This window comes from Hyperolius riggenbachi, chromosome 3, assembly GCF_040937935.1.
Source record: "Hyperolius riggenbachi isolate aHypRig1 chromosome 3, aHypRig1.pri, whole genome shotgun sequence".
Lineage (NCBI taxonomy): Eukaryota > Metazoa > Chordata > Amphibia > Anura > Hyperoliidae > Hyperolius > Hyperolius riggenbachi.
Genome location: NC_090648.1, coordinates 428,116,691 through 428,138,322, shown reverse-complemented (window position 1 = coordinate 428,138,322; position 21,632 = coordinate 428,116,691). Strand labels below are relative to the sequence as shown.

At 45.3% G+C, this 21,632-nt stretch overlaps 1 protein-coding gene across 5 annotated transcripts in view; it reads left to right on the top strand.

The window, feature by feature from the left end:
• Positions 1–21,632, top strand: part of ITPR2 (inositol 1,4,5-trisphosphate receptor type 2) — a 467,841-nt gene that overhangs the window by 332,167 nt on the left and 114,042 nt on the right. For all 5 annotated transcript variants that reach the window (XR_011030536.1, XM_068277594.1, XM_068277593.1 and 2 more), the window contains 6 exons: positions 2,415–2,595; positions 8,603–8,862; positions 10,387–10,587; positions 12,345–12,455; positions 14,512–14,607; positions 16,306–16,425. Coding sequence is in view for 4 of the 5 variants with exons in the window: in XM_068277594.1 (XP_068133695.1) it covers positions 2,415–2,595; positions 8,603–8,862; positions 10,387–10,587; positions 12,345–12,455; positions 14,512–14,607; positions 16,306–16,425 (969 nt within the window). In the remaining variant the exon portion in view is untranslated. The remainder of the gene's footprint in view (positions 1–2,414; positions 2,596–8,602; positions 8,863–10,386; positions 10,588–12,344; positions 12,456–14,511; positions 14,608–16,305; positions 16,426–21,632) is intronic.

The following is a 21,632-nucleotide window of genomic DNA, read 5'->3' as shown; positions in this document are numbered from 1 at the left end:
GATAGGCTGCACGCACTCCCGCGGACCACGCATGCTTCTGCCACCGGCCGCTAGCCCAGCGATCAATGATTATAGATCCCATTCATTGATCGAAGCCCCCCGCAGAAAAACCGACAGCCTCTTGTCAGAGGTTGTCAGAGGCTGCAGTTTTTCTGAGTTACAAAACTTTTCCCGTCCTCCTAATGTTTCCTGGAAGCGTATGATCATACGGCCAAATAGTAAAACTACACCCACATCCATTTTTTTATTAAATAAATACATTTTTTTACATTTATAATTAGCTGTTTGCCTCCCACACCAAAAATTACCCAAATAAAATTTTTTGTAAAAAAATAAATAAAAAAAATTACAATAAAAAACAAAAACAAAACATAAATAGTTACCTAAGGGTCTGAACTATTCAAATATGCATGTCATAGGAGTATATTAATATACTTTTTTAAATTATGGGCTTGTAAATAGTGATGGACACAAATTAAAAAATTACAAAGGAAGTTAAAAAAAAAGCACCTTTATTTCCAAATAAAATATCGGCGCCATACAATGTGATAGGGACATAATTTAAAGCGGAATATAACCCTGCATTTCAACTTTGCTCTAAAACATTATTTACAGTATATTATATGCAACCAGCATTTTTCTTTTACTAGACCAGCATTGGAAGGGTTACACAGTGCTTTAAAGTTCCTGGAGATTTCTGCAGACGCATCCGAAGCTGACATAGATACATTTTGTTTACATAAATGTATCTAAGTGTTGAATGTGACTCATCTCGCTGACTGAGAAGGAGTTGGAGGACAGCCAAAGAGTGTGTAACATTTATCAATAGATACATATAACTAAATAGAATGTAGCAATCTGAACTTCTGCATATCTCTCCAAGGAAATTTAAACCTCTGTGTTTAACCCTTCCCATGCTGGTCTAGTAAAAAAAAAAATGCTTTTTGCATATAATATGCTGTAAATAATGTTTTAGAGCAAAATTGAAATGCATGGTTATATTCCGCTTTAAATGGTGTAATAAGCGGGACAAATGGGCAAATAAAATACATGGGTTTTAATTATGGTACCATGTATTAATTTCAAACTATAATCGCCAAAAACTGAGAAATAATGTTTTTTTTTTTTTTTTTTTTTTTCATTTCTTTCTTAATATTCCTGTTAAAATGAATTTAGAATAAATTAATTCTTAGCAAAATGGATCAGAGATAAACTTTCTCATTGATTAATTGTGGTCCTTTCATATAGTTTATAGGGCATTCCTCAAGCCAAATACTTTTTTTGTTTGTTTTAATACTCGAATTCCCAATAAACTAAACAAGCCTCGCCCACAGCTTTTCAGAGTGCCTTGGTATTTTCAGACAGTAGCAAGAGCTTATGGGAGCTCAGTCTGTGCAGGAGGAGGGGGAGGTGTTACTAGCCAGAGATTTCAGAGGAGGAGGATGGAGGAGGGGGAATTAGGTTTTCACAGGCTGAGGGCTGGAGATGCAGATTAGCTGTTGAAGCTGTTTGCAGCTAGATTTGCTATGTAAACTATCTAAACTTTAGATAAGATATATAGACAAGTTACTTGTTATAGTTAGTTTTTCATCTCAATCCGCTTTAACCCCCTTGGCGGTATGAAAAATACCGCCAGGGGGAAGCGCAGCAGTTTTTGTTTTTTTTAAATCATGTAGCGAGCCGAGGGCTCGCTACATGATAGCCGCTGCTTAGCGGCATCCCCCCGCCCTCTTCGATCGCCTTCGGCGATCTCCGATCAGGAAATCCCGTTCAAAGAACGGGATTTCCTGGAGGGCTTCCCCCGTCGCCATGGCGACGGGGCAGGATGACGTCACTGACGTCGGGACGTCATTGGGAGTCCCGGGCACTGATTGGCCAGGCAGCGTACGGGGTCTGGGGGGGGCCGCGCGCCGCACCGGATAGCGGCGATCGGGCGCACGGCAGCGGCGATCGGGGTGCTGGCGCAGCTAGCAAAGTGCTAGCTGCGTCCAGCAAAAAAAAAATTATTTAAATCGGCCCAGCAGGGCCTGAGCGGCACCCTCCGGCGGCTTACCCCGTGTCTAGCACGGGGTTACCGCTAAGGAGGTTAAGGTAATGGTGCTACTGTGGAGCACATTTACAGTTAGTCCCCGGTTAACGAACGAGATAGGGACTGTAGTAGGTTCGTTCTTAACCTGAATCTGTTCTTAAGTTGGAACAATGTGTTTAAAAGCCATTTTTTCTTTAAATTTCCAATTTTAATTTTTTTTTTTTGGGGGGGGGGGGGGGGGGGGGGGGCTTGTTCCCATGGAAACACGGAATCCATGCCATTCGTATCGGCTGGTCGTTCGTAAGTCGGGCGTTCGTAAGTCAGGGGCTACCTGTATATCCTAATTCTATAGAGACATGTTTGATCCTCTGTGCTTTTCCAACAGAGTTCATTTTACTACCAACTACATAACCAGAAGAAGTCAGAGAAGTTCTTTAAGGTCCTGTATGACCGAATGAAAGCCGCCCAGCAGGAGATCCGTGCCACTGTGACCGTTAACACCATTGACCTGGGCATGAAGAAGAAGGATGAAGAGTATGAGTACACATCTGTGCCGAAGAAGAGAGGTGATATGAACTGCCGGATATTATTGTTTCATATAGGCTAGGGCTCAGCCACACTATAAGCGCTTTTCTGAGCGCTTGTGATTGATTAGCACTCGCTGAGCGCTTTTTAAAAATCACTCCTATTCACTTTTGTAAGAATTGCAGCGAGTTTTAAAAAGCGCTCAGAAAGCGCTAATCAATCACAAGGCGCTCAGAAAAGTGCTTATAGTGTGGCTGAGCCCTTAGGGTTACAATCTTGGAGCTGCCTTTATCAGGAAAGGTTTTTTTGTTCTTTTTTTTAGTTAGTATACAACCTCCAGGCATTTGTGTTGCTCAGGTATTTTGTACCTGTGGAGCTTCTGATTGGGAACAAGGATTTAGTCACCTTATGTATGTAATACTTTTCAGAACTTAATAATAAAGCTTATTAGATATTAGATATATATGGTGATAATACAATAAAAAGTGAGAAAATGTAGCCCATCAGCGTGCACACGATTACACGAGAGGAGAGCAGAATAAGGACTCATCAATGGGCTGTTCTTTCCAATCAGCAGTTGGGGGAGGGGCTTAGCCCAGGTTTTTTTGGTGGGGGGGGGGGGGGGGGTACTAATCTACAGAGTGGAGAATGTTGAGGGCACAGAGCAGGTTATGCTGCCTGTGCTCTGCAGCTGGACTATCTGAATTACGGGGCTGGCATTCCAGAAATATAAACTCCTTTGACAGGCCAGGCATTTCGCTTGTACCGTATTTTAGCTGTGTGCCTGGAGCTCAGAGATATTTAAAAAAAAAAACTCACAAATTCCCCATTAATAGACGTATATTTTTCAAGTCATCATTGCAAATTTGAAGACACTGACAAGCGAGAGATTCAGGTGATTTTCTGCACGTACAGACGGAAGATAATAATTCACAGTGACGGATCAATTTAATGAGCTGCTACTTAGGAAACATGTTAATAAAACGCTCACTCGCAGGTCGTTTTCAGCAGTTGCGGTGTAAAAGTGTTTCTGCTGACGCTGTGCAGGCAGCTCCGGTGCGGGTTTAGTCCCTCATGTTTTCTTAATGCATTATGTGTCAGCTATTAACTTACACCCTAATTGCCAAGCAAAATAATTAGGAAGGACAGGCACGTGGATATTTTTGAGAGATGGAAAGTTTGTATCAAAATTAACGAAGTTTAAAAACAATACCAGCTAAAGACAGTGGAGCCCTGTTCTTGGTTTTAAGTGAAACTCCACTTTTGTTATTTCCAGTCAGTTGAAGCAGTCATGGAAAAGAGGTAACAATTGTTCACACTTCGAACAGCTAATTATTCATGTAGGAGGAGTAAAATATAGATAAAGCAGACTTTATTTCAAACAACGTACAAATTATATCTATGCGCAATTTGAGCTTACATGCTGTTTTGGTGCACACTGAAATGGAAATGTAATTTTAATAACCTTAGATTACATTACTGACATTATTTATATTAAGGTTTTGTATGCAGTTCACAAATAGTCTAAGCCAGGGCCGGATTTTCCATAAGGCACTGTAGGCACGTGCCTACAGGCGCCTTATGTGGGAGAGACGGCCCCCCTCCTCAGATCACTTACCTCAGGAGCTTATAGTGTAATCCCTGCCTCATATCACTGACCTCAAACACTGAGGCCTGAAACCCACTACAAAACGCTATCGCTAATAGCAATCGCTAGCGTTTTGTATGAGCAGTTTGTAAGCTATTTCATGAGCGTTTTACGGAGCGATTTTAGAAAGTGTAATCAATTTGCCAGCGGTTGTGTAGCGATTAGCGTTTTAAAGTCTGATTGGTCCTTTCATTTATTTTTAATTTTGTTACCGTGTACAGTAACTTTAAAACGCTAGCAAAATCGCTCTGTGCAAGTTTTGATGAGCGATCACGCCAGCGATGATGTACTTTACATTGAAGCGCTAACGCTAACAAAATGCTGCATGTCCTGCGCTTGCGATTTTGGGAATCGCAAACGCTCCTGTGCAAGTTGACACATCCGTTAACTTTAGCTAAGCGTTTTTGGAAATCGCTAGCGTTTTCAAGAGCTCCCTAAATACTCTGTAAAGCGCTCTTGTGGGTTCCAGCCCTGACACCCTAATCCTTGTTGCATGTCTCTATGGATGATATGAGCCAGTGATTGGAGTGTGAAACTCTAAGGACAGTTAGTGACGTAAGGCAGGAATTGGAGTTCAGAATATTTTTACTTGGGGGTGTGGCTTGTGTTCAGGGGCAGAGCTTTGGCCACTAGAAAGCCTGTGCCTACAGTCCTCTGAGTTGCAAATCCGGCCCTGGGCTAAGCACATTATTAAAGGGAAGGTTCAGGGAAACCTGTAAAAAAATAAAAATCCCTATCCACTTACCTGGGGCTTCCTCCAGCCCGTGGCAGGCAGGAGGTGCCCTCGCCGCCGCTCCAGAGGCTTCCGGTCGTCTTCGGTGGCCGACCCGACCTGGCCAGGCCGGCTGCCAGGTCGGGCTCTTCTGCGCTCCAAGGACGGGCTCTTCTGCGTCCCACGCGGGCGCGCTGACGTCATCGGACGTCCTCCGGGCTGTACTGTGCAGGCGCAGTAGTTCTGCGCATGCGCAGTACAGCCCGGAGGACGTCCGATGACGTCAGCGCGCCCACGTGGGACGCAGAAGAGCCCGTCCTTGGAGCGCAGAAGAGCCCGACCTGGCAGCCGGCCTGGCCAGGTCGGGTCGGCCACCGAAGACGACCGGAAGCCTCTGGAGCGGCGGCGAGGGCACCTCCTGCCTGCCACGGGCTGGAGGAAGCCCCAGGTAAGTGGATAGGGATTTTTATTTTTTTACAGGTTTCCCTGAACCTTCCCTTTAAGGAACACTAGACTAATTCAGGAGAATCAAATAATTCTGAGTTAATGCAGGTTTGTGCAAATTATGCATGCATTTGTATGCAGCTTGAAAATGGACCAATCAAAGTCTTCCTTGGCAGGATGCGATTAGTCCATTTTCAAGCTGAATACATTTGCATTCAAAATATGCATAATCCTGCAACTACTCAGGATTATTTGCATCTCATTGATCATCCCTTATACTGAATCATGCTTGCCTTTGTCCTCAAGGGAGTCTTAGTTATTTGTGACATGGATTGTACAAGATGTTGAAATGATTAGATCACATGCTTTCTGTAATATTGACAGCTGCCCAATCGTGTTGCAATGCTGCTGCTCTACCACATCTCAAACCACCACCAGCCTGGATTATTGTTGCTTCACCCTTCACTAAGCTTTCCTCTTTCTGATCTGAGTAACCAGAAACTGTGTTGAAATATGACCACCACATATTTGTAGTTGTATCTCTTCCCAGCCTGTGTACCAATTCCCTCCTCACACACTCCTCACTGATGAGTCATTCTGTCTTATCTCCGTGTGCTGAGACAAGACAGCTGCTCTCTGTGTTCAGTGCTGTCAGATTTTGAACAAAGAGGATGAAAGATAAAAGCTTTTACAAGACCGTAACAGAACTTTTTGTAAACCCTTCTCCTTCAGGATATACTAGTGGAATATTGAATGCACTATAGTGTCCCTCTAAAGTTACAATTACTTTTAACCCCTCGTCCACAACAAATGTCCTACTGCACTATTTACTCTCCACAGATAATAAGATTTTAAACACTTTGTTTTGCCTGGTACACACCATACAATTTGGTTGTTTCTGACAGGTCCGATCTGATATCTGATATTTTTTGTGATCAACTTTGTATAGAAGTGATCAGTAAATCGATTATAAATCGATAATCGATTTGACCGTCTACCCGACGGGAAATCACATGGTGTGTACTACTGTGCACCAGTAAAACAAAAATTGCATGCTTTTTGGGGGGTGTTTAAATGTATTCTTGGTATTGAGTGAAACCTGGCAAGAAGTATTTTTTTAAGTTTTAGTAGATTCAGTTTTAAAGCAAACCTGTCAAATTAGAGAGCGTACAAAATGAGATACTTACCTTAGAAGGGGAAGCCTCAGGATGCTCTAGATGCTTTCCTGATCCTCCATGACCCCTCCGCTGCCAGCCAGGATCTTCTTCCTCTTTGTGGCTGCCCTCTATGTGTGAGAGAGGCTGCGTGGCGCAGGTGCCAGTGGGTTCATGTCTGCACAGTATGGAGCTGCTTGTGCACAACCACCATGGTGAAGATTGTTTTTAGAAGGGTGCAGCGCAGGAAGGGTGGATGAGGATCCAGAGGCTTTCCGCTGCTAAGGTATTTCATTTTTTTACACCTACTACAGTATTTTCTAGTGTTACCCAAATTCTCGGATACAATAAACCTGAGTTATCTGCCTGGCGGACAGCTTTGGCCGACTGATGACCGAGAGCATTATTCTTTCCAATTACCCCATCTGCTTCTCACACAAATACACCCCCCCACCCCCACCGACCCCCTCCCCCCTTTCGGGCATAGGAACAGAGCATGTTGTTAGTGTTGTTAGCCTGCAGGCTAGCAACGTGTCTGTCAGCCTCTGCCCAGGCATGTCGCCCAAGGGATCAGTTGCCAATCCCTCTTGGGCTGTTGCAAAGGGGTTCATTAAAAAATGTGGAGTTGCACATTACTGGAGTCACACAACTGATAATTTATTTATGCTTCACCAATTCCTAGTATGATTTGATATGACCCAGACGAGGACTGCAAACTTTCACCTGCTAATAGCAGACAGTCCTGTTTTGCAGCATCGCTTATGGCTTCCACTACTCCCCAGCCCTAGTGTGGGAAGCCATAAATGACACAGCTCAATCCCCCTAAAGCTGTGAAGAGCGCGAGAATAAAACATTAGCGTTCCAATACAGAAAACAAGCAGCGGAAAGTCTCCGGAGTGTCTCAGGCGGGATAAAGGAAGCTTCATGTGTAATGCGGTTTCACACTTCGTTGGTGGGAGTCGTCCTGGCTGTCAGGTGGTTGCAGATTTTTGTAGTGCCCATAAAAGTAGTTGTGTGAGACATTAGTATCATTATGTACTTTTATTGCACAGATGCCTTCCATAACGCTTCATAGAGTACATCCAACTTGTCATGCTTCATACACACAGTATCAATGTCATCCTGAACAACCGCCATTTGATCATTAGAGCGGCACTATGGGGAATAAGCACTGCACAGACATGATGCTCAGCTATGGCACTGTCAGTGGAGAGGGGAGGGGGCAGACAGGGCAGCTCACAAGTAAGTAGCTTGTTTGTGGCTCATTGTTTAACAATTTAGCCTGTGGCAGCTGTACACGCAATAAGTTATCAGACAAGACAGAGCCAAACGATTACCTCGGCCTAGTTTCCTCTACTGTCTGTACAAGGAGCACTGTAAAAACAGCACAGGAGATTCGGGCGCAGCAGGCGTCACCATAGGCCGTATTAGGAATTACAGCTATAGCAACGCTCAGTGAGTGATTTTGGCGCTGTCAGCAGACAAGGCGCAAATCACTGCAAAAAAACTGTAATTTGTCCGCCAGCAATAGTTGGAAGCTGCATTACGTCTTTCCCCCGTTATCCATAGCGGCCATATGGGGGAATAGTAATGAATGCCTCGCTTATCTGCTTTACCCTGCGCCGAAATCTCCTGGCGGCTGTGTAATAGGTACGCCTGTACAAGGCTTATCTGTCCCTCAGAAAGGCTCGCAATCTAAACCTTTGAAATATAAGAGGAAGCCACCCATGCAAATATGGGGAGAACATACAGACTTCATGCAGATAGTGTCCTATCAGAGATTCAAACCTGGAACTTTAATGCTGCAAGGCGAGAGTGCTGTCCACCATGCTGCTCAGGTTCAGGTCATGTGATAAGTGCATGGGCACTAATAGGAGTGGTCACAGGTTGTCAAGAAACACAGTGTAATGATTACTGTGTACAAGTGAGTGGGGTGAGACTGCACTCTCCTGGCATATGAGTTTCATAAAAGAATATTGGTCTCAGCGAGAGGAATCTCTTTTCACTACAGTTAAAAGAGGAAAGAACAGAATTTGGCTGGAGTTCTGCATGTAATACTTATTTATTTCTCCTTGTTGGTTTGCATGCAGGGCGGGATGGACAGCTGCACCTGACAGACAGGATGAAGGGGCAATTGGTGGAGGCCTCCACTGCCACCTCCAAGGCTTATTCCATGTACAGGAAAGCCATAGACCCAGACATGGACCTGATGGGACCCGGAGGAGAGAACGGAGGTGGGGAAGAGAAGGCACCAGAGGAGTCGGTCACCATGAGTCCTGTCATAATCATCATGCAGCCAATCCTGAGGTTCCTTCAGCTGCTCTGTGAGAATCACAACCTTGGTCTCCAGGTAAATCTGCTGACAAGAGACAGATATGCTGACAGGGCAGCCCCACTGCAACACAAACACACAAGAGGGGCCAATCAGGGCACAGGAAGGAGCTCAGGATGGAAGAGCTGGCCGCCCTTCTACGGCTGGTACTATGAGCTGCTCTGTGGAGGGAGCACACACCACTCCATCTGGATTATTATTCCATTTTATTGAGTGGAGTATTGCAGGTTATGATTGGTTATTGTTCATGGCATGGGGGAGAACTGTATGTTTATCTGCCCTCGCCAATAGTGGTTCATAGTTACATGAGTAGACAGTTGGTGATTGCTAACTGGAGTTCATGCAAACATTTCCAAAAGAACACCCTAGGCATGTTATGTACATAGTCAGGAGTCATTCACTGTATGCTTAAATCTGAATTGTAAGTGTGTTACCACGTACTGTTGTTATGCCTGCACTGATAGTAAACAGGCTTCAGTTTGTGCTGGTTGTAAAGGTGCCATAAATCTAGCGATGAGGGGAGATTAAAACAAAAGACAGATTTCTCTCTGGTCGAATCCAATCATAGAGGTCTTTTGCCTGCCGATACACCGCAGACCGATTGCCCATCAATTTCAGCATGAAAACTCTTGGAAATTGGTCTTGTGACACCGTCTCCGTTGCTGACCCTAATGTAAATATTCCCATCCATCTTTTGCTTCCATATTGGCACTTCACACAATGCTGGTGTATAGCACGTGGGGCGCATGTGACGTCACGTTCTATACACTGGCAGCATCTGAGGAGCGAATGGAGGAAGTGGAAGATGATGGGCACCGCGGTGGGCAACAGCAGACAGGTAAAGTATAAATGTACAGGTAAATGCACATTTACATGGGGGGGCACAGCGCCAGAGGGTTCCGTCGCGTTCATTGCTTGTACCGTTATCGCACACTGTTACCGCCATGCATCCGATCGAGCCCTTTGGCCTGAGATTTCTCAGCATGTCCGATCAATGCATGCAACCAATTTCGGCCCCAAATGGGTCATATTATCGATCAGCCATACTCTTGTCGGCACTGATTTTCATCCGATTCGATAATAATTATCAAAACGTATGGTCCGTTGGCTGCTCTTTTTTTTTTTTTTAATTATGTCATAGAGGAAGAGGCAGTTTATGTGCAGCCAACAAGCAGACCTGCATCTGCTTCAGGCTGAGAATGGGGTGGAGTTTTCCAGCTGCAACACACTGTCAGTCCTGCCACTGGCCTCTGAGTGGTGCTGCTGACCTGGGGAGGAAGCAACCATTTCTGCTGTAACTGCATTATGCAATACTAGTTACAGCAGCAATTCTGACTGCGCCATTTCAAAATTCAACTGTTATTCATTACTGGAGCTGAAAGTTTGGAGGTTTGTATCATGTAGCTGAAACATTAAGGAGGTCTTGATAAAATTAATATTTATAAATAAGTTGCGTTGCAATGTAGGTTTTGTATTTTAATAATTTTTTATTTTGCTCAGGTTGTAAATTGCTCCTACTAACATTCAGGTTTGGCTTTTCAGAACTTCCTAAGAAACCAGAACAACAAGACCAACTACAACTTAGTGTGTGAAACTCTGCAGTTCCTGGACTGTATCTGTGGCAGCACGACGGGCGGACTTGGTCTGCTAGGTCTCTACATCAATGAAAGGAACGTAGCCTTGGTGAACCAAACTCTTGAGACCTTAACGGAGTACTGCCAAGGGCCGTGCCACGAGAACCAGGTAATTATCACTGGCCGTGCAGTGTGGGAATGCCAGCACGGTACTCAGTTGGTAATTACATTATTTGTATTACTTGAGGGACAAGTCACTATTCATTATCTCTTGGATCTTGTCCTGAGATACTCCCCAACCTGCTCTCTCCACTCCTCCATCAATCTCTCTCCGCTCCTCCAACACTCTATGGATGTCCAACCCTCTACATCACTTGCAAGGGTCCAGAACTTCTCCAGGGCAGCCCCTACTTTATGGAACCCTCTCCCTCCATCAGGCTCGCCCCCACCCTCAACTCATTCAAGACCCATCTGTTCACCATTGCTTACCTACCATCTTGGTAGCTCCAACCCCCTCCCTTGGACATACACCCCCCCCCCCCCATGTTTTTTTCTCCCCCACCCCTTAGATCAGTGGTCCTCAAACTAATGTGGCCCCACGAGGCTTTTTCACTGGCCCCCAAACACAAAATGTATAACTTATAGATGTGGCCGACTACACCTTTAAATATTGGCGGCCCGCATATAGAATAGCAGTGCTGTCATCACCCATCCACATACTGTAGAAGCCAGTGATCAGTGATTTGCTGGCTTCCCATCCAATTCTGCATCAGGTGACACTGCTGTCCAACTGGATGGCAGGTTGTCCCTGGGTATGCTTCACTGTCTGGTGCACAAAGATGTTCTTCGGGCGCTGCATGACTGAATGGCTGCTGCTGAGAGTTCCCCTCCAGGCAAGATTGGCTGAAATAAATACCCATATTCAATGCAATGTTTTACAACATCATTTTATGTATGTTCAGGCCCCCCAGCAGTCTGAAGTATGTTGACCCGGCCCTTGACCAAAAAAGTTTGGGGATCCCTGTGTTACTGCAAGGGCGTAGATCTTAATTATCCCGCCGCATGCTCCTGCCCATGGCATCATTCTCTCCCCGCCACACATGTCTCCCCCTGGCGTCTATATGAAGGCAGAGCTGTGTGAGCCAGTCAGAAGCCGATTTCATTGGCTCCTGATCCTGTCATTACTGTAAGCTAATCTCTTTGGCTTACATTGAAGGACAGCGCCAGGAGCGACGGCAGAAAGAGGGGCCTGAGGGGATGGAGCAGTGGCGGGAGGCGCACCGGGTATGCGGGGTGATTTGTTGGGAGGTTTCGTTCTTCGGTACCAGCAGTCTCTGGTCCTTAACCTCCCTGGCGGTGTGATTTGTGCGGCTGCGCAACCGCGGGAGTTTTTTTTTCACCTTTTGTTTTTTTTTTCTAGCATGTAGCTAGCCTAGCGCTAGCTACATGCTTCCCCCCTCCCTGCGGCATCCCCCCATACTCACCGATCGCCGCCGGCGCCGCTTGCCCATAAGCAAATCCCGTTCTAAACGGGATTTCCTTGAGGGCATCCCCCGTCGCCATGGCGATGTACGGAGTGACGTCATCAACGTTGTGACGTCACAGGGAATCCCGATCCACCCCATAGCGCAGCCTGGCGGCGATTGGCCAGGGGTATGCGGAGGGGGGGGGCCTATATTGCGGTGGGTAGCGGCGCATCGCTGGTGGCGATCGCAACAAAAACACAGCTAGCAAAGTGCTAGCTGCATGTTTGAAAAAAAATTGTGCAAATCGGCACAGCGGGGCCAGAGGAATCCTCCGCGGTGGCTTACCCTGTGTCCAGCATGGGGTTACCGCTAAGGAGGTTAAGGGGGCAGAGACTACTGGTACGGAAGTTGTTAATAATAAAATGATAATAATCAAATTGGGATGATCTTTGTTTTGCAGACATGTATAGCCACTCACGAGTCCAACGGCATCGACATCATCATCGCCTTAATTCTGAATGACATCAACCCGCTGGGGAAGTACCGCATGGATTTAGTGCTGCAATTGAAGGTACCAAACTCTGCTATAGGTGATATAAATATTGCCATATCATCAGATAGTTCTGTCCTATATGGTCTCACCGACCTTTATCTTTAAAGAAGTCAAAAATATACATATGTAATAGTCTGAATGCCAACTTAGTTTCTTGGAGGTGACATTGGGGATTGTGGGAGAACAGTGTGATGTGGCCCAAAGTGGACAGCAGCACTGTGGCTATCTGGTTATAGTATGGGTCACGTGTTCCCTGCAGTTGTGGATCCCATTATATCAGTAAGTGGCAGGGGGGAGAGGGGAGGTGAAGAAAAGTGAGCCCAAGGTGAGAGTGATATGGAGGCTGTCATATTTATTTCCTTTTAGGTAATACTAGTTGCCTGGCTATCCTGCTGATCCTCTAGCTATAATACTTTCAGCCATAGACGCTGAACAAGCATGCAGCAGTTCAGATGTTTTTGACAATATTGTCAGTGCTGACAAGATTAGCTGCCTGCTTGTTTCTTGTAAAATTCAGACTCTACAGCAGCCAAATAGACCAGCAGGGCTGCCAGGCAACTGGTATTGTTTAAAAGGAAATAAATATGGCAGTCTCCATATCACTCTCACCTCGGGCTCACTTTAAGCGGAGGTTTAAATTTGGTATGGTGGATTAGAGAACACATTCCAGAACTTAAATTAACATGCAAGTATCAAAGGAGAGAAAATATGATATTTATATCACATCCTCCAGAGGCTTCCCACATCCTTCTGCAGACCACAGTACCCCCTGGATGTTCATGGCCGCTCTGCTCCTGTGAATGAGAAGGGCCAAACTGCTACTGCGCACTGAGCAGGTGCAAGATGTCCTGCACAGCGTGGCCCCACTCGTTCATGACAGGAGCATGGCCACTCCCACTCTTGGACAAGTCTTTATCAAAGAGGTTTGGTGGTCCCAGCGCTGGAATGGTAAGGTGGAGGGGGACTGAGGTAAGTATACATGTGGGCACTTTTTCCCTTCAGGTTTCCCTTAAAGCGGATCCGAGATGAAAAATGACCTATAACACGTAACTTGTTTATATATCTTATCTAAAGTTTAGATAGTTTACACAGCAAATCTAGCTGCAAACAGTTTTAATAGAATATGATTGATTATTCCTGTGATACAATGACAGCAGCCATGTTGTTTGTAAACTGTTTGTAAACATTACACAGAGGCAGGCTTATCTGTATCTTGAGCCATCAGCCTAATACCCTCTCCTCCTTCCTCCTCCCCTCTGCCTCTGAAATCAATGGCTAGTAACACCTCCTCCTCTTCCTGCCCAGACTGAGCTCCCATGAGCCCTTGCTACTGCCAAGGCTCTCTAAAACCCTGTGGGCGTGGCTTTTTTAGTTTATAAGGAATAAGGGTATTAAAACAAAAACAAAAAAGTATTTGGCTTGAGGAATGCCCTATAAACAATAGGAAAGGAACACAATTATGCAATGTGTAAAAGTTCACCTCGGATCCACTTTAAAGCGGATCTGAGATGAAAAGCTAACTATAAAAAGTAACTTGTCTATATATGCTATCTAAAGTTTAGATAGTTTACACAGCATATCTATCTGCAAACAGCTTCAACAGTTTATGAATATTTATTCCTGTGATACAGTGAGGGCAGCCATGTTCTGTTTGTCACATTGTCACAGGCTGAGTGCTGGAGATGCTATCAGCTTGCCTGTGAGTAAATTCAGCCCCTCCCCTCCTCCCCTCTGCCTCTGAAATCTCTAGCTAGTAACACCTCCCTCTCCTTCTGCACAGACTGAGCTCCAATAAGCCCTTGCTACTGTCTGAAAGTGCCTTGGCTCTCTGAAAACCTGTGGGCGAGGCTTGTTTAGAAGTTTATAGGGATTTAGAGTATTAAAACAAAACTAAACAGTATTTGGCTTGAGGAATGCCCTATAAACTATATGAAAGGAACACAATTATGCAATGAGTAAAAGTTTATCTTGGATCCACTTTAAGTTTGAAGAAGGTGACGTTTCACTCTAAAATGTACCATCCATGTTTTCTCTTTAGCTATTATTTTGATGTAGGTTACTTTTCTATTTCCAGAATAACGCCTCCAAGCTGCTTTTGGCCATCATGGAGAGCCGCCATGACAGTGAGAATGCGGAGAGGATCCTGTATAACATGAGGCCCGGAGAGCTGGTAATGCACATTGCCAGGTTCTTATCTGTACAATAAAATAAGGAGCACTTTTATAATATGTAGTAGTTATGGGCAGAGTATGCAGGGAAGAAGGGCTAGTAGAATGTCTGCCTGTGCCCTTGTTGAAGAAATGACTTTCTCACTTACTATGTTGTCACTGGTAACATGTAGTGAGAAAATCTGTCCAAAAGCAACACAGGCAGCAATAACAAGACGTTTTGAATCAGGATGATGCCATTTATTGACTAACTTAAAAGACTAGGAGTCCTTTAAGTTAGCCAATAAATGGTATCATCCTGATTCAAAACTTCTTGCTTTTACTGATGGCTAACATGGTACAATACCCTACTGCTACTACTAGGCAGCAATAAAAACCTGATTTGTGTTGCAATTTATTTCCTCACCTTGCCAAGAAAGTCTTTTGCTTGCAGTCTTTGTTGCTGTCGGCCGAGTTCTCTCTCTTTCTCTTGCAGAAGGCTATACAGGGAAGGTGGCGATAGGGAAACTAACCTGATGCAGATTCTAATCTTTCCCCACTTTAACCAGTAACAAAAAAACAAACATTTTGGCTAGTGCACTATTTTAAGATTGCTTAAGGGCAACTCTGAGGGGTGAAGGGAATAAGTTGCAGAAATAACGTTGGTATCCCAGATGTCAGATTGCACAATAGTGGTTTTTATGGGAGGGTATGTGTTTGTGTTTGTCTATTGTACATCTATGGGCCATTGTTTTAGGTATTGAATTTTCCAATAAATGTTGTATTTTTGTACTAGCCCTGAGCTTCCCATATTCTGTTGGTTGGATGATTGCTATTCAATGGGTGAGATGGGCCAATTAGGGTGATATCCTGGACCTCCTATTTTTCGAATACTACACGATGCTTGGAATAGATTAGACAATGGATTTAATTAAATCGTCAAGTTAAGGAAAATGTATTAAAAATGAAGGCCAACTCGATTACAGATTTACGTGGGTTTTCCCCAGGCACTCAAATCTCCCCCCACATCCCACCACAAACATTCTGATGATTTTGAAGTGCATTTTCCAATGCGTTTTTTTGACAGACTGATAACTCTCAGAACCTTCTGGGAACGTGAGTGTCATATGCATGCAAAATCGCATTGCAATGTTATTTTTAAATGCTCTCGTTGATTTTTATTGCAATGCATTTCTGAGCTTAACACACAGAAATGCTTGCAACAGTCTGTTAAGTAATTCACTAATTGGATTAGCGCAATGTGCAAATGTGAACAAGGTACATGACAAAAAATGACTTTTGTAATTTGTTTGCGGATCCCAGATGATACCCGTTGCTAAAAAACGGACATCAATGCGTATAGTGTGAATGAGACCTAATGCATTCTGTTGCAGCGTGTGCTGAGGAAGCACACTGCCGTCTGCATTGCTTTGCACTGCTCCATTCTGTGTAATAAAGAGGGTCAGCCTGACAACAGATGGCACTGTTGCTGTGCAATACATGGCTGTCTGTGTAACCAAGTGTGCATTAGCCAATGGGGGTTTCTTATTGATCTTTTATTCATAGAAGCAATATTATGAAATGCTCTCAGTACCTAAAACCAATGGACAGAGGTGACAACATCTGTGCTGGTGAAAAAGTGCATTTTCAGATATAGGTCCTATGAATTTGATTGATGGCGTTTTTTTCAGTAAATGGTCTTTCTTCATCTCTTTCTACAGGTAGATGTGATAAAGGCAGCATATAACCAAGGACTGGACACTGAACAGGATGAGCAGGAACTCGATGAGCAGGTGTCCCCCAGAGCTGTTGGACATAACATCTACATACTGGCCCATCAGGTTTGTACAGATGAGAAGGAAGCTCAACGATTCATTAACCACACAATAACTGCAGTGTCATAAGCCATTGGTGTAGCCAGGCCGAGGCTGGGGAGGCACTAGCCTCTGGGTGTAATACCCTGACCCTCAACCTCAACCCAGCCATTGCACAGGATGCAGAACAGCTGCTGCTGGCATGGTGGGGGCGTAAGGGCTCTGCTGGCATGGTGGGCACTCTGCTTGCATGGTGGATGGTCTGCATTCATGGTGGGGGCTCTGCTGGCATGGTGGTAGCTGTTATGTGTATAGTGGCGGCTTTTCTGGCATGATGAGCTCTCTGCTGAAATTGTGGGCTCTCTGCTTGCATGGGGGCCTTGCTGGCATGGTGGGATCTCTGCTGGAATGTTGGGCTCTCCTCTGGCATGTTTGAGGGCCCTGCAGGCATGGTGGGATCTCTGTCCGCACCTTCCTCCTCCTCCACTACTATTGAAACTCCTGTGATGATATTCTGCAGGGAGAGGGGCCCACATTTTCTCCTCCCTCCTTCTCCTTGGCCCCCCCTCTGCTGCTCAGCTCTCCCGGCAATTACTATCGGGCTACAACAAAATGTCCATTTTTGTAAGAGTAACTGCCAGGATAGCAGAGTGGCGGAGGGTTGACCAAGGACAGGGAGGACCAAGGAGAAAAGTGTCCCCCCCCCCCCCCCCCCCCCGCATCCTCCCCTGAATTCTCCAGTGGCCCAGTCCAGCATATAGCACCAGCATCTTCTGTGGTGCTGTTCAACAGCATACAGGGTATACCAATACAAAATACCTCTGTGAACTACAGATTTTTACACATTAATACTGTGCACATTCGCACATAATATAAGTTGCATAATTATGTGCACATGTGCGTAATATTAACTTTTACAATATCAGTAAAAATGCAGGCAGTGCACAGCAATTTTACCTGTACTTTCTCCCGAGGAGCACCATTTGTTACTCCATTGGTGCCGCATCCATTGATACAGCAATGTGCGTTACACCTTCATATTATTATAGCAACTCACATGCTATCCCTGTAACGGATTTGGTGCTAATTAAGCAACTGGCGGTGCTCGATTGATGTTAGTACCAGTAAAACTGCTATGCACTGCTTGCGCATGGCAAGTCAACTGCCTTTTTCTGCACCAGGCCCCATGCCATATGTCACTTCATGTACCATTTAAACAGAGTAACCAAGCAGCTCGGGGTGACCCAATCCACTAGCAATATATAGGGGGATAAAAGAGACCGAAAAGCCCTCCTACTAATAAGTATTCTGTTGTACTGGTCCAAGCCCTATCCCATACAGCCATATCAATCCCTGCCATGTACTGATGAGGACCAAAAGTCCGAAACAGGCTGTCTACATGTGGGGTTGGTGTGGCTGTGTAATATTTAAAGCTATAGGCTTGCTATACGCCAGCGGTTCTGGATGCTTGCCTGGCTTACAGGGGCGAAAAGAGATAATTTGCATATTCAGTAGTGGTGCATTGTGGGTAATCACAAATGTTCACTTGTAGCTGAATTATTGCAAGTTTCCTTCTGTTTTAAGAAGGCAAATTGTACCATTTAAACATTACCCAGAGTTCTGCTTTTAAATGTAAAATATGAACTGTAACTAAAAAAAATAGAGGTTGTTGAAAAATGATGTCTTGGTTTGTTGTGCTGAAATTCAGCCATAAAGAAGAGAGGAAGTAACAGAAATAATTAGAACACAATGAAAAAAACCTGAATGATGTTGCGGATGTTTGTGGCGAGGAAGTCACCCGTAGCACGCGTGTGTTGCGAAGGCTCATGTCACACCAATTCGCCGTGTTTGCCGCCTGCTGCCTCTGCCAGGCCAATCTCACTTCCTCATTTCCAGGTGGAACTTGCTCCCTATCACGATTGTTTTATCTCCACTTTCAGGTCCTCTTTGTTCTATTTCCATCTGTGGCGCAGACAGTGTATTATTGGCACGGTCACACTTTAAAGTTTCGTGTGTCATCCTCTCCGGAGGAGGAGGAGGGGGGAGCCGTCTCCTCCGGTGCCCCACCTGCAGAGCTCTCTTTACCAGAAACGGACAGACTTTCTTGTAATTGGCTGACCCGGAGGCAGCAGGAGACATAAATATATCACAGAGGTCTTGGCGAGTGATTAATCAGGGCCCGGTACATGGAGCCAGGCCTGCATCCTGCTCAGTTCTCTCGCCAGGACGCAGCATCACGGCTGTCTTATAGGGAATGTATGAGCCGGGCTCTTCTGTTTCTTGTGTTCGGTACTAAAAACTAGATTTCCTTTATTAATATGAGTAAAAGGGGAAGAGATAAATCCACAAAGTGATTGAATTGTTCAGGAGATCATCGGAGAACATTAGTGATCCTGCCTTAACTATTATCGAGGAATTGTAGTGAAAGTAACGTAATAAATAACATTTCAGAATTATTTAAAAACATTTTTTTTTTTAGAATATTCATTTATAAATGATTTAGTCAGTGTTTGCCCATTGTAAAATCTTATCTTACTCCAATTTACATTCTGAAATTAATCACAGGGGGCGACATTTTAATCCTGTCAGGTGATCTCTGCAGAATGTTTATTTACTAGCAGTTTTAAAGCCAGTAGTAAATATGCCTGGTCTCCCTGAATGTTTTGGGAGCTGAATTCCGCATAGATAAATGGCCTAGGCTAAACGTCACTGCAATGGCAGGGTTATATACTAATATACAGCGTTATATCGATATAGGAAGCGTTTCTGATGCTGAAACTAGGAAAATGATTGCAAAAGTGGGTATACTTTGAAGCATTAAACTATATGTCATTACAGTGCCTCTTTAAAGTGACGCTGAGTGCAAACATCAGAACCATTGTAGACTGCAGGAAAACATGGCGGGATTATCTGTATAAATTCATTTATACATGCTTGTAATGGCTATGCGCTCACCAGAGACAAATCATTCCTGCAGCCAGGAGAGGGGAGGGTTGTGTTTGGATTGTGAGGCCTGAGCAGATATCCAATAGATGAGTTTGCCTGGAGAGAACGGCATTTATACTAAATAATGAGGAGAGAGAACAACGGAATGTTCCCAGGACAGATTGCTTGGGAGCTTTCTGTACTTGGTCCCTCTGAAAATTCTACATTCCGTCTCACAGTATTTGTGCTGCATAAAGGGAATCTGAGATGGGGGTGGGTTTAAAAAAAATATACTTACCCCCATCAGGCTGATTGCTCCCTCGCCATCCTCCTGCGCCGTCTGTATCCTTCACTATTCGCCCTGGAACGTCCTCCGGTCTGGGGCATTCTGCGCATGTGCGGCCCGGCCGATCATGCGCACCCGTCCCCGGGAGCTTTCTGTGCCGATTGGAGGACTTCCAGGGCAAGTTGTGCAGGAGGACAGCAAGGAAGTGATCAGCCTGGAGGGTGCTGGGGGAAGCCACAGGTATGTATCTTTTTTTTTAAATCCCCCGTCTTTGGTAAAAACTGAAGCTGTACTGGGTAGGGGGGCATAACCAAATACCGCGCCACTCGTTACCCTCCGTCCCCTGTGCACTTCTCTGGTCTGTCCCGTTGTTCTGGGTGACTTAAGCGACTCCACGCCGCGCATGTGCAGTATGTCTGTTCTGCTCCCCTGTGGCCACGCTGGGTGTCACAGGACAGGAGCACGCTCATTCCCCCCATGTCTCCAATCAGCGCTTACGCCAGGACGCAGGATTGAGCGCGCTCCTGTCCTGTGACATCACTACCCAGCCACAGTGGAGCAGAACAGACATACGACAGTATGTACGGATTTGGAGTCGCCCATGAAAACGGGACGGACGAGAAAAGAGCGGTGGGGGACCGAGGGGAACGGGAGGTGCAGTATTTGATGATGCCACCCACCCAATACAACTTCAGTTTTTACCAGATGCTTTCGCATCTGGTATCCTTTAAAGGAAAAGAGGCATAATTTCCTAATGTCACATCTGTATGTAAAAATGTGGTAATTTCAGTTTAATAAAGTAAGATTGCTCAGTATACATAGAAGCACACTCTGTAAGCTATCTCCTAGTTTCTCCCCTCTAACTACCACCTCTGCTGAGTATCTATCGTGTGAACAGAGTTCCCTGGTTCCCCCTTAGCACGTTGGCGAGCAACCCATCCTGCGAATTGACTGTCCGAGGTTATCGTTCTCCCCACTCTTCCCGCCCTCTCTGTGATGCTCCTCATGCACAGCTCCATCAGCCCTTCTTCCTCGCATATAAAAACTGATTGTAGACCTACAGACCTAGAGGCAGCAATGTGTCTGTATAGCCTCTGCCCCACACTGTCGCCAAGGGGATTGAGTCCCGAACCCTGCTGGGAACTCCATGTACAAGGCTTTATAAGCTGGACCAAGATATATACTGGCTTAGCTTGCCAAAGAAGAAATAGCTGTTCTACTAGACAACCTTCCTGAGGCCTGATGAGTAAGCACAGTGTGTGAAATGCGTTGGCACCTGTTGCGCTTACATTCTATGCACCTGCTTTTATGCTAATAATTCTGCAAGCGAGCAGAAGTCCTACAGTGTGCTGTTTGTTTTTTCTTGCCAAAGCCGGTGAAAGGTGGGGGAATATGAAAGGGGTTGAGTCCTGGGATATGAGGCAAGGGTAGAGGCATGATGGGTAAGCAGTCTGGGGATATAGAGTCCACTTATGTTTGTCTAGAGAGCACTGTGGGTTCCTCATCTCCCATCCTCTATCCGTCCCTCTCCCCCACCTCTCCTTTAACCCCAAAACACACATCTGCCCCCCCCCCTCCTTTCACCCCTTTCTGTCCCTCTCTCCCCATCTCTGTCCCCCATCTGCCGCTCTCTTCCTCAGTTATGCAGCAGTTTGTGTGTCACTCTGGCAGCAGACAGCAGTCTAGATAGAACACTGTGACTCACAGTCTGCGAGTGGAATGACAGCACCTAATTAAATCAGTGCAGAGTGAGGAGGTGTGAGGCACGGCGCTTTCTGCGACTGCTGGAGCTGCTGTGCTCGTGCGTCACCACCCAGTCTGGACCTCATTAGAGCTTCACTGTCCCACCGTCTCTTGGAGAGTTTCTGGGGAATTCAGACTTCTCCATGGCCTGTCCTTAAAGCAGACCTGTCATTCCAATACACACAACCATACGAGTGAGTGTAAAGGACACAACCGTCAGCATTACCAAATCCCATGACTGTTTTGTCAAGATGTTCTTTCTTGAAATAGAAAAAGCTGC